Source organism: Rhipicephalus sanguineus, chromosome 3, assembly GCF_013339695.2.
Source record: "Rhipicephalus sanguineus isolate Rsan-2018 chromosome 3, BIME_Rsan_1.4, whole genome shotgun sequence".
Lineage (NCBI taxonomy): Eukaryota > Metazoa > Arthropoda > Arachnida > Ixodida > Ixodidae > Rhipicephalus > Rhipicephalus sanguineus.
In genome coordinates, this window is record NC_051178.1 from 10,221,556 (window position 1) to 10,240,845 (window position 19,290).

Sequence of the window (19,290 nt, forward strand, 5' to 3'; positions counted from 1 at the left end):
CATATCTTTATTTTTTATTGTGTGCAATACAAGCAGATTTGTATTGTGACATGTATTTTTCTTTGTGCAATAAATGTCAGACATTTTGAGAGCACTGTTTCAAGATCTTCGACATGGAAAAAAAAATTACCTCTCGAAGAGGGCCTTGAAAATCCTCCTATAGGGCCTTGAAAGTCCTTGAATATCCTTGAATTTTCTCCTTTGAAACCTGTACGAACCCTGAGAATGAATACGTACCAACTAGCTCAGCTCTCTGTTATTCCCTTGTTTACTTGGCGCAACCCATGTGATGCGCGGCGTGGCAGTCCAACGTCTGTGTGCAAGATAGGCGTGCCCTGGTGCATGCTATCGATGGTTTTCAACTTAAAATTTTGATACGCTAAGAGTGCTTATGGACAACTATTATCATCCATCTTGTAACACGGAACTCTTTTTCTGCTTTCGCTTTCTTGTTCATCCGCCATGGAGGGAACTTTGAAGTGCTACTTAACTTCAAAGCGCTTTAGCGCTCGTAGCTTCAGGCATGGCGTGGACATCGCGTGCACTTGCCTCTGGGAAACTGCAAATTTCAGCGGATTCCAACGAGTCTGAGTGAGAATTTTTTATGATGGCAGCAGTGCAGACTCAGCAGATGATTTTGGCTCATCGGACTTCAGCACAGATAGCGAAAGTATGTCAAACAGCCGTGGAACGTCAACAGGTATTCGCTGTAAGTTTTGTTTTTATCTCCAAACTGAGTTGCTGCCACGCTCCGTTTAAAGATACCCGGCCTGTTCTAAAGGTCACAGTTCTTACCTGCAATGTGTCATCACCGTTCGGGCAGGACCAGTTGCTGGCGGCTGCTCAATGAGTGGAGTCTAGCACAAGAAGACGACCCGTGGTGGACCTCGGCATTGCGCTACACAGTGCCGCATGGCGTTTCGGCGGAGCCATCGATTTCTTCATGCTGTTCTCTACTTGAGAAATGATCGCTCAGATCTTCAAGACAACTAATAAATATGCATGGGCGCATACTCTTGAGCGAAAAGTAGAACAGAAAACGAATGTTTCCTGCGAAGCATGCTGCGCAAACCTGTGCTTCACCGCATCACGTAACTGCATTGCACGGTGGCACTGTAGCCACTGGGGCTAACGTTTAATTTTTTATCTAAATAATGCCTGCAGATATAATGCTTATAATTGCAGGGCTATTGGATGTGAGATTTTTTTGCGATAATGTATATTTTGAATTTTTTTTTCTGTTCGCTTGGTGCAAAGTAGAATTCAATGTTTCTACAGAGTGTTCTCATTTTTGTTAAAACCTTTCCTATCAAAGATTTTTTTTTTGTAAAATTGATTCGAAATGTTTGCCTAATTTAAAGGGGTACTGACACAAAATTTCGCAGCTGAGATAGCCTGCTGGATCGATTCCCGTGTATGTGCATGTACCATCTGCAAAATATCGACAGCGAATAAAGCTTGGAAGGTATTTTATATGAATTTTGAAGTTCGCGAGCGTGATCCAGCATTATAGGCCTCACCTGGTGCATTGACACCCTCGGAGGTGACCCGAGGTGACCCCCCTACTTGCCCTACTAACAGGCCCCCAGCAACACATTGCAGCAAAAAAACTCAGGGCGAAAATTTTTGTGTCAGGACTCCTTTAATATCGTTAGAAAGCGCATTCCTTGTTCGGCAAATTTCTGCCATATATTTGAGTGTCAGTACTTTTGTGTGGCAGTAGAATAATTGGCCTATTTTCCTGCGGACAGGAAAGTGTTAAGGCACTCTGTGCAGCATAGGCAGAGAGTACGGGGGGGCTGGGGGTCCTGGGCCCCCCCTCCGGATCGCCTCATGGGGGGCAGAGCCCCCCCCTTCCTGGCTGGCGCCGGCCCAGGATATTTTTTGAGAGCTTGGCTTAGGTCCTCGTCCATTGACAACGTACTGTTGGCCGTCCTGTTTGGCAGCTAAATGTGTCGAGAAAAGATGGCACGCATTTTTTATTTATCAGTAAAGGGCTTTACTGCAAGTTCGCTCACCAACGAGCAACTCAATTACTCGTCCAGAAAACAACCTTTAGCAGAAAGATTCGTAACCGCAGCTTCGCACAAGGTGTAGGGGTAGCAAATGGTATTTGCTGCCATCTGAGAATTATTTACGGCCATCTTGGATTGAATTCACTGGCATAATTAAAGCTTCCCGTGCCAGCGTTAGCCTACTCTCTCCTGTCTGGTGCATGTTTTAACAAAGTAAAGCCTATTAATAAAAAAATTCGGCATATCCTACGCATTGCGAGAATCGATTTAACGCAATGCAGTCAACGAGTAGCAGCCCATGCGACCTTTTTCGCTTTGAGCTAAGAGTTACGAGACGGATCGATGTCTTTGTGTAAATTGACAAAATAAATCTGGAGTCTCCCACTTACAGATCTTCATAATGATATCGCGGTGTCGGCACCTGAGAGACTAAAGTTCTATTAAATTCTTTAATTTGGAAGTTGCACGCCCTTTCCCCCTCTCTCTCTTTCTCTCTCTCTCTCTCTCTACACACACACACATATATATATATATATATGTGTGTAGATTATGCAGAGTCTGTCTTCGGTTGCCGTAAAATAAATAAGAAAAAGGTATACGTGCCTAAAAAACTGTTTATCTGTGGACGTTTCGATCAGAGACCGATCTTCATGGAGATGAAATTTACCAGGCTTCGATGGGCTTTTATATCGTTGTCCTCCGAGCCGAGAGAGAGACAAAGTAAAAAAAGTAAGCAGAAGAAAAGTAAAGAACAAAACTGAGGAAAAAGAAAACAGAGTCGTGAACAGACAGTTGAGCTGACTTTGTTGGCCTTTTTTTTCCCAGAAAACGCGTGTTGTTAGCATGTCCAAGTATGTGCACGTGGTCTGTTCATGACTCTGTTTTCTTTGTCCTCAATTTTTTTTTCACTTTTTCTACTTGCTTTTTCTTGAACTTTTTTTTTAATTTAAAGTTCATTGTCTGTCTGTCTGTCTCTCTCGGCTCGGAGGACAACAATATAAAAGTGCATCGAAGCCTGGTAGATTTCGTCTTGATGAAGATCGGTCTCCGATCGAAACATCGACAAATAAAGTTCTTTAGAAGCGCATATATAGATTATATATATATCAGGGGTGAGACAGCTGCGCATATTGCGCATTTTTGATAAGATTCCGTTTTCCTGCGCCAAGCTGCTCCGAAAGCATAAAAATTGCAAAAATTGCGCCGGACTGCGCCGAAACGACCCCGCAAGCAAGAATTTTCAAGCCTGCATCAGTTTCAGCATGGGAAAACGTAACTTTAGAAGCAGCGCCAGGGATACGTTCGCAGAACATGTTAACGCGCCCAAGCGTGTCCTTCTGCGCGCCTTTGTAATGGAGGCTTCCATAGTGCTGTGGTAATCGCCTCTGAGTGGTTGTAAATACAGTCAACTGCCGATTTTTCGGACTCCCTAGGGACCGCGAAATCGTCCGAAAAAACAAATTCATGCTTTTTTATTCCGCTTAAGCGGTCAAATCGCCACAGCCACGTCCGAAATAGCTTTAATGCCTCCCAGTACAATTATCAGGCATTTTGATGCGCGCCCAGGCTCTCGCAAATACATTCGGTACCTGCCGCGAACCCCGCTTAACTACGTACGTGCCAACCGCCACTTTTACATCTCGTGATGAGCGCCGCTGATAACAGCAAAGCGCGGAGTAGATTACGGCTATCTCGCATGAAGCGTTTCTAAACGATGACGCGGAACACAAAGACTGTGGCGGAAGAGCGGACGACTCGTCCGCTCTTCCGCATATGCGCACATATGCGCGCATATGTGCGCATATGCGCACACACATCGCCGCTGATACGCAGCATTTGCTGCCGTATCAAGCCGATCGTTTCTAGTTGTGTGCAGTACATCGCCAACTAAACTGACGCCGTCACTTTACTGTTGCTGTATCGTACGCACGCATTTATCATGAAAGGGTTCGTGATGCGCACTTAGTTCTTGACCGCACACGGGCGCGGCAATGGCGAGCTGGTTTCGTCCGCGAAGGCAACGCGTCTATGCGGCGCACTTAGCGGTCTCGCACAAAGAGGCAGCAGGAATGGCGGCGCGGCGCATTTGGGCTCTCGCCTATTAAATGCGTGCAGTACGCATGCAACTGCGCTAGGCCACGTGAACTACCGAGCAGTTAACTGAAGATGCTTATCGTAAGGGTTGTCAGCGATTAAGTCGTACCGGCGCGTTTGCCAGCTGCCGCCATCACGCCTCCGTGCATTTCCGCTGCTTATCCGTAACATCGCCGCACGGCGCCGCGATAGCGGCCCCTTTGAATTTCTGGTCTGCTTCACCCCATAACGCTTCGGCATTGCGGCAAAGCTGACTTTCGGACTCTGCTACTGTCGCACACAGATCGACTCGCGTACGCGCTGGTTCAAACCTAAGAGATGATTGACGCGGCAGAGGTGAGGGCTCCAATTAATGCCTTTCGGACCCACAATTCGGGCAGAAAGTCCGAAAAATCGGACACCGAAGAGTTTCAGCGTCCGAAATTTCGGACGTTCTTATACATTGACGTCTATGGGGCTGGTGACGGTGCCGCGATAGTGTCCGAATTTTCGAGCATGTCCGGAAAATCGGGCGTCCGAAAAATCGGCAGTTGACTTATATGTGACCCCCCCCCCCCATGCGTTCATCGGTGGCCGCCATACCGCTTTTGTTCTTTCCTGATGTTACACGTGAAGGCGTCGCCGCAATCGCGCGCTAGTAAGAATCGTTCATTGACCGTTCAGAGACCTACTGCCATGTGACTGCAATTCTTGTGCAATCAGTTTTTTTTATTATTTGAGAAATGTGATGTTTTTCTTTTTTATTTTCAAATGTAAAGTGAACCTAGTTAAAAAACTCTTTTTCATCTATTTCATATGTTGTTACCCGGGTTATATAAATTGCGTGGTTTGTAAAAAGGTAGTGTAGTTCATACCTGGCAATAATCTGTTAAAAAAAAGCTTTCTCCAAAGGCTCTTTGAACGTTATGTGTATTCTAAGCCGATTAAAATGTGCGTTTCTTCCTCCAAGTTGCTACAAATTTGTTTTTTTTCAAGCTCCAAAAACGACATAATAAATGCCACTAACTGCTCCCAAACAAGGTTCTCCTGCTCCTAAATTGAAATTTTGCTGCTCCCAAAAGTGCTCCCAAATCGATTTCAGCCGTCTCACCCCTGATATACACACACACACACACACACACACACACACACACACACACACACACACACGAGAAGAGTGAGAGAGAAATGGGGAAGAGCAAATCGGGCCCTCCGGTAAAATGAAAACTCTCCGCCTATGCTGTGCAGTACTGTATTTCTGAGGGACTTGTTTATCAACCTGTGCTTCACCCGAAAGCTTTTCTTGGAAAAATATTGTAGGAGGGCAAGTAGTGCACCAAAAATCTCTCCAAAATTTTTTAGAACGTAATCTGAAAGGATCAGGTATGTTTGGCATGGAATCACCCTGTTTATTTTGAGAAGAGAAAAATTGAAAGTATGACGGGGGTGGTTGTCTTCCTCATGTGCTTTGTTAGGAAAACTCGTATTGGAAGTTTAGCTTTCTTTCACAGTTTTTGCCTTGATGTCGTGGTGTGCAGGTGTTCCACAGCCTGCTGAAGGCGCATGCCGTGGAGGCCCGGTCCGTGGTGCGGCAAGCGCTGGAGATCCTGACGCCCGCCATGCCTGCCCGCATGGAGGACGGCAACACAATGCTCACCCACTGGACCAAGAAGATCATCGTCGAGGAGGGCCACACTCTGGCCCAGCTGGTGCACATGTTGCAGCTGCTGTACCGCCACTACCGTGTCTACTACCCCGTACGCCACCACCTGGTGCAGCACATGGTGAGCTCGGTGCAGCGCCTGGGCTTCACACCCAATGCCAACATTGAGCACAAGAAGCTGGCTGTCGATCTGGCTGAGGTGGTCATCCGCTGGGAGATGCAGCGCCATCGCGAGGAGCAGCAGCAACCACAGCAGCCTCCACCAGCACCTCAAACCTCCGAGGTTAGTTACACACATTGAACTGAACAAGCTAGGACTGAAGCTTATATATGGATGATAAACCCTCGTTATCTCTGATATCTGAAAACATTGAATAAGTGGAGTTTTTTGTTCTGGCACATCATGTCAAATGCATGTTTTTCACAACTTATCTTGAAACAAATTCTGGGTGTCTTCAAATCTAGACTGTAAAAATTCCAGGAAAATGACAGTACCCAAAGTTTTTCTTGTACTTTTTTTTGTACAGCTTTGGTATTGCCAAAAAGTGAAAAAGTGGCTGCGATTGTATCCCAACCTTACTTACAGTTTTTATGACTACGGGAAAATTGGCTGTTTTTGGGCACTCTTGGAAATATTTTTTTTTCTGCCACAAAAATTGATTGATGCTAAAGTGTAGGGTCTCAAATGATAGAGGATTAATTAGTCTTTCTTACAGTATTAACATCAAACAGATTTATTTTGAATATTGCCAAAAGAATCATCAAAGTAAAGAAAAATTCATCAATAAGAAAAAAAAATTCATGAAAACATCAATGCTACTCTGCACAGGGTGAACATAAAAAAAAATCAAAATACAGTAAACACTCGGTTAAAACGAATTCTCACTTATGCCAAACAACACGGGATCGTTTGGTTTCCCCTAGACTTAGTGCAAAAAAAAATCCGCTTGAGACGGACCACCTAACTATACTCTTCTGTTAAGACGAACTGTCACAGTGACTGAGAACGCTGGCGATTCTGTGAAGCAAACATTGCAGTTTTGGTGGGGCATTCATGTGACTGAGAAAAAGAAATGCGCTTCTTGGAGCAAAGACTCGAAGCAAATTGCTACGAGGAGGGCACGAGATAAGTGAAAAAGAAACGTCAGCGGATAAAACCGGTATCCCCCTCACCCCCAGCCTGTAAGTGGGGCCATTTATCAGCAAAGAAAGCAACAAAAGAGTTAAGGGATTTACAACTGGGACCCTCAAGCCATTGCGTCCTTTTGTATTGCCCCGTTCTTCAGTTTCCCAGCTGGAGTACAAAGAAGAACAGAAGAGCTTGGGGCCCCTCCGCAGTGGTCAGAGGGCAAACGCAAGGGGAGTGGGAAAAAAAGAAAGCGACAGCGGGAACAAAAACGGTCTGTGCATTGCAATTGAGTACGAAACCGAAACCACGTTCGTGGCGCACTCCCGTCAGAGGGTTCAGGTGCATTGTCATCGCCATCACACAATGGCGGCCGAGCACATTTTGTGGTCAATTCGCGCTGGTTCACGTAGGACCTGTGCACATTGTATCTGTTCCCAGTGAAGTGCAAATTGTGATGAGCCATTTTGATTATGGAAGCGCACGACAAAGGAAGGCTATTTTGCACACTGAATATAGCTGCGTCGTATCTTTTTTGTGTGCGCGAGGCTTGTGACCGTGAGTAGCGCGATGGGGTATCTTCAGCTGCACGTGGATCAGGAAAAGTTACTACGGGCCGAAAACGGGAAAATATCCAGACCTCAAAGAAAATCTTGCAGACTTTCTTAGGTAACTCGGCGTGTAACGACTTTGTCAAGGTTTCAGCACACAGCCGAGGCGTATCCAGAAGTGATCTTAGAGCCAGCAAAACAGGCTCACAGAAGAAAATGAACTGCCAGGAGAATAAATTTTACATTCTTTGAAGGAAAACTGTGCTTCTCTCTCTATTTTTTTTTTCTAATCGCCAACATAGGAGCGTGCTACAGTTTTATCATTATGTGGTAGCAATATCTTCACGAGCATTTTTATTTTTGAGCCCACGAAATTGGCTGCTCGTAAGATTAGTGTTACGTAATACTCTACTTGAAAGCATAGTTTTTACCAAGCTGAGCCAAATAAATGCTTTTCCTTGTCATCTCTCCCCCATTGTAAGTACTACATTCAGTGTTTTCAAGTAACACATTTAGATGCACTTGGCATGTTAACATGTCTCTTTTTGGGGCACTTCTGATAAGCTGAACTCCTGATAAGACGCACAAATGACCGCGGTCCCTTCACGTTTGTCTTAAACGGATTCTACTGTATACATTTTGAACGCAAAGCCCTTATAGAATAATAGTGTAAATATATGCTCTGTAAGTACAATATATACGCACTGGTGCCTAGCATGCCACACCACATGAAGCAGTTTCTCGACGAGGTGAAAGAAAGGTTGGCTCATTGTGCGTTGGCTTTTCGAAAATATTGTCACGTGGTCGTGACGTCGACGAAGACAGCAGTCAGCATGTCCGAGATGAAACTGTTTATTTGGCCGAACTTGTGGCCGGGAAACTGAAAGTCAAACTACAGAGATACACTGATAGTGGCGAACAGAGCGTCGACCGTCGATCAACTTACAAGCGGAGCGCGTCGGCTTTTATACAGGCGCTATCGAACTTTCTAGCAATATCGCTGGTGGCGGCGTTATCTTTCGACAAAGCTGCAACATTCGCGTGCGGCGCGCAATCTTAACAAAACGATCTACTACAACCGCGAAGTTTCTCGAACACTGCTTCGCGGACAGCGTCGAACGTTGATAACCGTCCTTGCTGGTCAAACCCGAATACATCAAAATAAAACAAGAAGTGGGCGTGGCAATATGCATCCACGTATACTTATTTGTGTGGTTGCTTATCTCTCTGACAACTTCTGCGGTGGATAGAACTTGAAGAGCCGCCGCACTGCACTCCGGAGCGCTGGGTCTAGGTCCACTCCACGTCGTCTTCACGGAAAGAACTCTGCTGTTTGTGCAGCCGATGCCAAATGCTCCTGCCCGAACAAAGTTGACACCTTGCAGATAAGAGCTATGACCTTTAGTACGCACCGGATACGTTTACATCAACGCATGGCAGCGATAAAACGGCCTGAGGAGAGGACAAAACTTACTGGCGGATAACTGCTGATGTTCCGGGGCGGTTTGATGCGCTTTTGTAGTCCGTACTGAAGCCTGACGAATCGAAGTCGTCTTCCGTGTCTGTGCTGCTACCATCATTCAGAGATTCCCACTCAGATTCATTGGAATCCGTCGAAATTTGCCGTTGCCGTGGAGCACCCGCAAGCCACGTCGACGCCATGTCTGAAACAATTAGCGTTCACCTACGTGACTGCGAACAAGCTTTAAAAATCTCCCCGCAGCGGAAAAAGGAAACTTACAAGCAAAACTGAAAAAAAAAACATGTTCTTTTACCCTTTGGATGGCTTTACCTGTCCTGAGGCGCTGAGAGAGCACCATAATTTGAACTTGAAGTCATCGTTAACATACTAACAATGGGAATATGTGTGGTCACGAAAAGGTTAAGGGGGGACGCCGAGATCAAATCACGAAAATAGCAAAAAAAAATTTTTTCGAAAACACTTGTTTTGGCATCTCTTGTCTCTTATTTACGCAGTATCTAAACGATTACACTTAAAATGCACTCTGAGAGCCAGAAAGAAAAGTTCTGAAAGTGAGGTCGGTGAAAAGAAGGCCAAAATTGCGCTAAAACGGCACAATTCACGGCGCCGTATCTCGTCTTCTCTGCCACCGAGCGCCTCCATATTGGCGTCGTTTCAAAGTTCAAAGTTCCACCTTTCCGTTCCCGCCTTTCTTGCTTACGAACACCACATAGAAAAGCGCAAACAACAAAAAAATCGGAGGGCGTTCTCACGAACCTTGCAATGTACGCGGCGCTTCTATAGACATCAGACTCTGGAGTTTCGCAAGACACGTGGCGCCACCTGTCAGAGCAGTATTGGGTAGTACAAAAACCGACTCACTCGCACAGTTTGCTGTGGGACCAGGCCCAACTAGCGAGTGCGAAACAACGATTGAGCTTAATATTGCGTGTGTTTGCGCATTTAACACTCAGAAAGAGAGCTGTGAATTTCTCTCTGCTAATCGGATCCGCCACCGAACCGCCTTGAAGTGCTTGCTGGATCACTCGCCAGAACGACGGCGAAAACAACAGCAGACAAGACCGCTCCGCACGCTACGAAGAAACACCGCAATCGACGCTAGTGTTTTTTTTTTTTTTTGTGAATTGCCACGGACGTAAAGGACTGAATAACAACATTCAGTTTTACAGATTTCCATAGTTGTCATACGAAACAGAAAGGCGAGAGCGCTGGATACGGGCCGTGGCGAGCGTGTTGGGTAAACGAAGTACCCACGTTCTTCACAGCGCATGAGGAAGTGTGATAATGGGGCTCTGCTGTTTTTTTTTGCGTAGCCCTGATGCACAACCGTGGTAACCTTGACTATAAAGCTCAGCTCAGGCTCTAACCGTGGTGCATGCCGTACGTGTAACGCAGAGGCAGACTGAAGACGCGCGATACATCCTATAATCTGAGTTGGTTGTCGCGACACAGCATCGTGCACGTACGTTTTGAAGGCTCAGAGTTCCGGTTTTAACTAGCTAACACGTGCGTCATACAAGTAAATCGCAAAATGTTGGTCGTGACCATGCACCTTCAGGTTTGTTTTGCCCGTTACCTCCGCTATTGCCGTAGCTATCTCGGAGGCCACACGCGTGTCCCCGTTTGCAGTATACTCACACCTCATTATAATAAAGTCACATCTGCCACGAAAATAACTTCGTTATATCCGAAAATTCGTTACAAACGTTTATTTGTAACAGTAGCTATAACAAGACTATTCATTCACTTCGTTATAACCGATAATTCGTTATATCGGTGTTCGTTATAACGAGGTTTCAGTGTATATACAAATGGAAGAGAACCATCAAGAGATCATTTGAGGATGTGTAATAAAACAGTCCAATGCACAGGAAGCGAGAGATGAAGGAAGAACGCAACTGAAAAGGCGAAAATCGCCGGGGCCATTCGTCCATGCTGAAGTGAGCGTTGTACCATTGATCATAAGATACATAGCTAAATAAATTGATCGTGTATGTGCTTCATCGCTTTGTCGTTATGACACGATTTTAACGTATTTAGGCGCTAGAGAACGAACGTCGGAGGGCTTGCCTCGAATTCGATGTCATGCAATGCTAGCTTGTACTTGCGAGTTGCAGCGCGCCGGAATAACTGAAACTTCTTTTGCATTGTACCCGCCGTTCGTTTTGATGAACTTCCTACTTTTTTGAATCGTGGATTGGCGGAAGAAGCTTTTCAGGTCCTTGATTTTTAGGAAACCGCGCCTTGGCGCCAACCAAAGAGGGGGGATCTATATTGTGGCCTATGCACATTTGCTTGCGGACGGCTCTCTTTGTACTACCCAGTTAGAGCCAGGGCTGCGATGAGGGCGCTGGTGGCGGTGTTTTTAGCAGCGCCGCCTGGGCAGAGTCTGATGTCTATTGGCGGAGCATGCGACACCGTTGAGATATGCTTTTCTATTGGTTGTTGTTACGGCGACGGCCACTGTGTTTACGAGCGGAGTGCTTGCTGCTTGATCACTCCGCGGCCGTAAGCACGTGAATCGCCGCTGTTCGAAAGGTGACGCATGTGCGAGAGGCAAAGTGCAAGCTTCTTTAGTTTCGTACGGAGGAAAACGGGGAATGGTATCGCATGGATCGGGCGAGGCTGTGATTAGATTCGGCCGTACCGACTGGGTTGTCGGCACGTCGTGTCATGCCTTGCCAGGGCGGTAGTAAAGCGACAGCCATGTAAACCATAGCACTCTCTCTTCAAAACACTTACTACCTATCAGATGAAGCGCGAGTGCCGTTTTACCGGCTTTACTTCGCAGATGATCTCCTGACGCTTGCTCTCGCACCGCGCCGCTGAGACGCGAGCTTCGTACGCGCGTTCCTGGTCGCGTTTCGATAAAACGGGCGTCTGATGTTCCCACCAGCGGAAGAGCATTCTCGTTTCACTTAGAAAAGTTAATAATGTGAGGAAATTCGTCTGCGGTATAGTTCGGTGCCAAGGCGCCGTCAGCTTCTGACTGCCGACAAGGCGTCGGCTCTGCGGCGCGGGTGCAGCTTATCGTACAAGGAAATGAATGTTTAGGTGTAAGTAGTTGACAGGAGTGATCGCAAAGCTTCACTAAACTATTAGAGAAGCGAGTTGGGCTAGTGTGTGCGTATTAACTGCAGACATATCTACTAGCTCGAAAAACACACAAAGGACGAGGTAAAGAGGGCAGACAGGACGCAGCGTTAAACTTCAACTGATCATTTACTTCCACAGGAAACAGGAAATCACGAGCTGCACAGGCAATCACAAGCTGTGCAGGAGGCTACGCCACACGGAAGAAAACATCCAAAGAACGCCCCCATAAACGTCACTGCTTTTTTCCCTTCACATGCCATAAGTTGATGAATCGTGTGATAACTAATCCAACTGTTCTATGCGCAGATTACATTCCAAGTATGCGCACTCCTTGTTGCTGAGGAGCAACAAGGAGTGCGCTTATGGCATGTGAAGGGAAAAAAGCAGTGACGTTTATGGGGGTGTTTTTTGGATGTTTTCTTCCGTGTGGCGCAGCCTCCTGCGCAGCTTGTGATTTCCTGTTTCCTGTGGAAGTAAATGATCAGTTGAAGTTTAGCGCTGCGTCCTGTCTGTCGTTTTTACCTCGTCCTTTGTGTGTTTTTTGTGCTAGTAGATATGTCTACAGTTAACACGCACCAACTAGCCCAACTCGCTTCTCTAATACTGCTACTTTCTAGTACATTGGGCCCTGTTCTTCCACCCTCTCTTTGTGTTGATCCGTCAGTGACTCTAGTCAAACTCATTGCCATTACTACGTGTCGTACACGGGTTCTCTCCTTTGTCCTCAACAACTATCTTGTGCCATTGGAAGTTCGTGCTCTCTTCACCCCTTCAGCCAGCCATGCCAGAAGAATTACGAAGATCATGCGGTCTGAAATGTGGCGTCAAGTTGGCCACTTTCAGCTTTGCCTCCGGGTCTTCACAGAGTCAAGTGAGTGGACACCGTAACTGGGAGGCCGTGTTCCGCAGAAGAAGGTGTGAGGCAACGAATGTTTGCAACTTTCTTTGGGATAAAAAAAAAAATTTCACTGAATGCTTGGAAGAAGTGCAACAGAAAATCAGCTGCAGCTGTTGCACCTGTAACCACGTTCGAGTGCTCAGTTCCTGCCAAAGTTCATGATGCGTTAAAATGTGGGCGAAAGTTCAGCAATGAGCCTAATGTTACACCTGTATCTTTGATCGGGCTTGTAAGAAACATTGCTTGCTGTGGTGCAATGTTTCTACAATGTTTCTGTATGATAGGGTGCCCGAAAATGCACTTAGAAATTTGGTTAATTACCTAAAAGCAAATGATCTCGCGTTGCTCGTTTCGGATAAGGAGGGTGGGTTTGTAGTGCTCCCCAACTCAGCGTATCGTGAAAAAGCAAGGGCCGCAGTAGATAAGAACTTCGTCCATTCCAAATGCTCTTCAGCACAGCTAAAGAAGAAAGCCTTAGCGTTGTGCAAGGATATGAATCTAGAAGGACTTTGGAAGTGCATATGAGGGACAAAGAATGACATGTTGGGGCTGTTCTTCTCTGCCAAGACACACAAAGAAGGGATACCATTGAGGTCGATTGTAACAGAAAAGGCTAGCTGGCAGGGTGAGCTTTTGAAGTTTCTTCAAAAGCAACTTAATGTTTTGAGAACTGATGATCCATTTTTCGCACCTAATTCAAATTCGGTCATTCGGTACATGCCAGAGCAGAAAAAAACGAGGGAGCGTTTTTTCGCTTTTTCTGTAGACGTAGAAGATCCAGTGATTCCACTCCTGCGCCAACTGCGCCAAAGTGCGCCAAATTGTATTTACTGCGGCATCCTGATAATATCGACGAAAATTGCGCCAAACTGCGCCAAAGTCTCAGGTTTGGGGGCGTCTATCACCGGCAATCGCATCGCCGGCGCGTCAGAACATGTGCCGCTTGATCTTGGGGCTGCCAAAGTCGCAACCATGGACCAAGAATTATTCCGCTGAATAAATAGCGCTCGCGCGTGCGTCCCGAGTAAGCCACGATGTCATGCACGGTGCCGACACAGCTTCTTTTCAGCAAGTCGTTTTGACAGCAAAACGCAGAAGGATCGCATCACGACATGCAGCAATTGGAAGAAACCTTCATTTCAGGGCCACACCACAGTGTATCCAAAGGTTGTGGACACAGATTGTGGACATTATTTGGGAGCTGCTTACATAATCGTTACCAGTGACCTCAGAGTGTTGTAAGTTTTCCAAATTAAAACTGCTGAGATAGCACGCGCCTTTGGGCGCAGGAGGACATATTTCAAAGGCTCTCCATCATAGTTGCAACATCTTACGATGATAATGCCTGAGTCCATCTTTTGGCCTTCTGGCATGTGAAACTAGTGCATAAATACACGTTTAAATGAGGCTTGTGCAAATATTCGAGCAATTCGAATATTTGAACGAATATTACAGTAATCGAATTCGCTTTGAAATAAATTTAAAATCCTAATGAATTCTAACTCTTGAAGTACATTCGAACACGGATATATCGAACTCGAAGGGGATCGCGAATTTTTCAATATATGAAAAATTCAGTGATTCCACTCCTGCGCCAACTGCGCCAAAGTGCGCCAAATTGTATTACTGCGCCATCCTGATAATATCGACGAAAATTGCGCCAAACTGCGCCAAAGTCTCGGTTTTTGGTTGCTTCTATCACCGGCAATCACACCGCCGGCGCGTCAACATGTGCAGCTTGATCTTGGGGCTGCCAAAGTCGCAACCATGGACCAAGAATTATTCCGCTGAAGAAGTAGCGCTCGCGCGTGCGTCCCGAGTAAGCCACGATGCCGTGCACGGTACCGATGCAGCGTCTGTTCTGCAAGTCGGTTTGACAGCAAAACGCGCTCTCTGCAGAGGCTCGTGACGTCTAGGCCTATCGGTAGCGAGAAAGTGCGACGGCGATTCATCGGCGGACGTCGTCTGTTCTAGAAACGCTGCTGATAGCTCATTTCAAGCGTCGCACGGCACGTAAGGAAAGCAATCTTCAGTAATAACTACATGTGTGCTGCTAAAATGTCTGTCACTTCTGTTTCCGGACATCGCGGAATGAAATCTGGGATCGCTAGCAGTATATATATGGAACAATATCGAATTTTCCTTGCTTCGCGTTTATGGAAAAGCACGCGAACGGTGGGAACGCGTTGACACTTTTCCTCAGATATACTTTATCCATGGATCTTCACCCAGAAGAGCTTTTGCGTAATTCCTTCCACCAGCACATTCGAGTTTGTAATCACTCTGCGGTAAATAACCCCTAAAAGGCCCTGCCCTTTTGAGTTCACGTGCTCCTAGGGTTCCAATTCGAATTTTTTGCTTGTTTTTTTTTTTTAAATGTCATCTCATTAATAAAAGCATATCTCGTGGTCGGAGCAGCTACAAATGCACAGCTGTCAGTAGCAGGCCTGTCGCTGACGGCCCACAGTGAAGCGGCTACGCCATGTTAGAAGTCCGCCCCTTGCTTTCGAGGGTCAATAGCTGACGATTAAAAAAGCTCACAGTTTCGCTTAAGGGCGAAGCAACGAATGCGATACCAACAAATTGTATTGTTAAACGGAGTAAGGCTAGCAGCTAACTCCTTTGAATCAGATCTCGCGTAACTCAACAAAACGCTGGTTTAAAGGAATATGGCCGCTACAGGAACCGAAGCGTTTTCGTGCTCGAGTTCTCTAAACGCGAAGTAAGCGTTGAGAGCACAGCAAGTTTACGCGCCGTCTCCTGATGCCACGAGATAGCGTGCGCGCAAGCGACTGCGCCCTTCGAACGATGCGGTCCCCTCCCCCTCCGCTCCCCTGGCATCCCTTCATGCTCCTTACGAAAGACGGGCGGGGCGTTTCCTCTGTTGTTTGATGAGCAAGCGACGGCAGGCCCGCACGTGGAAAAATATTATCTCATGCGCTCTCCGTGCGACGGAGACAGACGGCCGGCCAGTTTAATCTCCTCTTCAGCCGCGTTCGTCGCCAGCGCTCACGAGATTTTACCCGCGGCTAGAATGCGTGTGGTGATGTTATTAGTTTGGACTTTATATGGAAGATTACGGCGACGGCAAAAATCCGCCGAGAGTGTCCATATAATTGCTATCCCGATAAAAACTAAAAAAAAATTATGAGGAGCCATTTCACTCTGTGAAATGGATGATAAGCGAAGCTGTTTTGCCCATGGCACAGAGGTGACATGGTGGAGGACAGTTTCGTATGTAAGGCCAGGTTGTTAACGGCCAGGCTGTTAACGTTCAATACGCAATATTAATGCGAAAGCCTTAGATGCTTTATCAAACACGAAAATTGACCATTGGCGGCGTCAATCGATTGATAGAAAAAATAATCATAATGTGATGGTGTCATCATGGCGTCATATATCATGATGCCTCGTGATGACGTCATCACATGACATCGTCACTTTACACTGCTTCCGTGATCGGTGCGCCGATCATGGAGCTAGCACAAAACCAGGTGAGGTGCAGAAAGCTTGCAGAGAAGGAGGGGGAGGATCAGCTCGTCGATCGAGAGGAAAAAGAACCTGGCTTTCGCCTTGGAGTTTTCTTAGGGGAACGCATCAGCGACACTGTGACTCTTTGGCATTGAGGCACTGCTGTACATAACGGCGTTTGTCTACCACGTCTGCTGATAACCACATGGATGTATTTAGAGTGTTATTTCATGAAGTGCAATTTTATTGATCCGGTATTCCGTTTATTTGCTAGTGTCGAAAATAATCGCCGAAGAGGTTAATCCAGAACACTCAACTGCAAGAGCCCTTATTTTTTCATTAGCGAGTGAAGTATGGAGTTCTCCTGAGATGATTTTTTCGATTTGAATCGAAATATTTCTAGCCTTCATAAGAGCCCTATAATAATATTCAGGTACTTGAATGTTAATGCAATATGCTTCTGTAGTGCACTCCAGGATGTAAAATTTGCTGCTCCACAGGGCTCCCAGATGCGAAATTATCTGTTCCAAAGTGCTCCAAGATGAAAATTTTTGCTGCTCCAAAGTGCTCCAAAATGGAAATTTTGCTGCTCCAAGAATTGCTCCAAATCAGAAGTCCTCAGTAGCATCACTGAAGATCTTTTCTACTCTATTCCGCAGGATCATCTAATGAAAGTGGTTAGGGACTGCGTAGAGGATTTTGGCCCTGTTGCCTTTCAGAACTTTTCGGGAATCTCTATCGACAATTTTCTGGAAATGCTTAGGTTTTTACCTCTCTTCTACAGTTGTTGATTTTAACGGTGGTGCCTTCGTGCAGAAGGATGGTATATGTATAGGCTCACACATTGCACCAGTTTTAAGTGATTTGTTTTTATCCGATTTTGACAAAGAGAGTGAATGCATGTGTTGACAAAAGTTTTGTTGCAAAGATATTTAGATATGTCGATGATTTCTTAATTTTAATGAAAGGCTTTGAGATGGACGCTAAGGATGCAGTCGTGGATGATGTGCTCGAAGCTTTTAAAGCATGTTCTTGTGGTGGGCTAAGGTTTACACATGAGATGCGAGTCAATGGGTGCTTACAATTCCTTGATCTCCGCATCAGCTTTACGGAATGTACACTCTGCTGGGCATATTCCCCGAGAAGTAAGAAACCAATCCTCAACTATAATTCGGCCCACTCTAAAACTGTAAAAAGGGCAATAGCTGTGAATAGCCTTCGAGCCGCCTCGCACAAATCCTGTGAGCACCAGGTGGCAAGCAGAGTAATGCACCAAGTCAATAGACTGCGAAGCGCCGTGTTCCCTGACGGCACCATAGTGTCGGTAGCGGAAAGCCTCATTTCAGAGGTGAAGCACGCACGACCCACCACTGGGCTTAGTGAGCAGGCAAGGCAGGTGCACCCTGTACCGGTGCCGTACATGCACAGGGTGTTGCACCGCCTCAAAAAGGCAGCACTGAAATGCGGAGTCTCGGTTGTTTTGACTGCACCGAGAAAACTTTCTGGGATGTACCGTATGGTGAATGCTACGGTGGGTGCTCGAGCCTGCGAGAAAAAGCATGTCACGCGCTTCGTAGAATGCTCAGCCGAAGTGGTATACATGATTCCACTGTTGTGCGGAAAGTGCTACATCGGCCAGACGGGTCGTTGTTTAAACGAACGTCTGAGGGAACACCAGGCATCTGTTAGTGCCGTAGCTGCCGCTGGCCATCTTGCTGACAATTGCCGAAGGTGCCGAAGTTTCACTGCCGAAGTTTGCCGAACAATTGCCGAAGTTTCACTGCGCTCGTGTGCTCAGGCGGTTGCGAGGGCAATCAGACAGAGAGATCTACGAGGCCTTCTGCATAAAAAAAGCTGGTGATCGGTGTGTAAGCACACCGTCGCTGGCCCTCAGCAACAAGGAGCGCACATACTTGGAACGTAATTTGCGCATAGAACTGTTGGATTAGTTATCACACGATTCATCAGCTTATGGCATGTGAAGGGAAAAAAGCAGTGACATTTATGGGGGCGTTTTTTGGAGGTTTTCTTCCGTGTGGCGCAGCCTCCTGCGCAGCTTGTGATTTCCTGTTTCCTGTGAAAGTAAATGATCAGTTGAAATTCAGCGCTGCGTCCTGTCTGCCATCTTTACCTCGTCCTTTGTGTGTTTTTCGCGCTAGTAGATATGTCTGCAGTTAACTAAACTAATACACCACCATTTTATGCCGCCTGGCAACACGTTCCGTGGCCGCAAAAGTAGCGATACAGTCCAACCTGTCCAAATGTTTACTTGCAGCCTCGTGCACTAGCGTCCCAGGGGGCTGCACAAAAGCGTCTGCGGTAAATGATAGAGGGTAATAAACTTCCTAAATCAGGCCAAATTAAGAAGTAGAGGCCCAAAAGATTGCCTTCTGGCAAGGACACCAATTATTAGGTACTGTCCTGGCTCACTTTAGCATAGGGTCAACTGCAACCAAAACTTTGTTGTCCATTTTCTCAAAATAGTGTTTTGTGCCTGCCACTTCGCTTGTGGAAAGGATTGCACAACTATGGCTAGACCGATTTTTATGCTGTTTGTTTTACTGTAATCCATAGACTTTGGTATACTTCAACACACTCTTCGAATTTTTGTTGAGGCTTTGATTATTTTCTGATTTCATAATTACTGCATGACACGATTATCTGAGACAAGGGCAATTGCATGTAATCTTCCACAGAAAATTATTAGGGCTGAAAAAAAGAAATCTAAAATAGTCATTAAGTACAAACACTATGTGAGCAAGTATACAAAGTAGTTTCAGCCTCCTAGCATGTTTCATCACTGCGCCAGGCTTTCCACAAGGAAGGAACTTGTGAATTTTTATAAGATAAAAACTGGTAAAGATATCTTTGTCAAAATTTGAATTTATTTTTTTAATATGATTTCTAGTGTTTG

The 19,290-nt window shown here is 46.1% G+C and overlaps 1 protein-coding gene across 1 annotated transcript in view; it reads left to right on the forward strand.

Moving 5' to 3' along the window:
• Positions 1-19,290, forward strand: part of LOC119384790 (transformation/transcription domain-associated protein-like) — a 946,434-nt gene that overhangs the window by 504,674 nt on the left and 422,470 nt on the right. Inside the window, 1 exon segment of the mRNA XM_049413130.1 lies at positions 5,627-6,034. Coding sequence (XP_049269087.1) covers positions 5,627-6,034 — 408 coding nt within the window.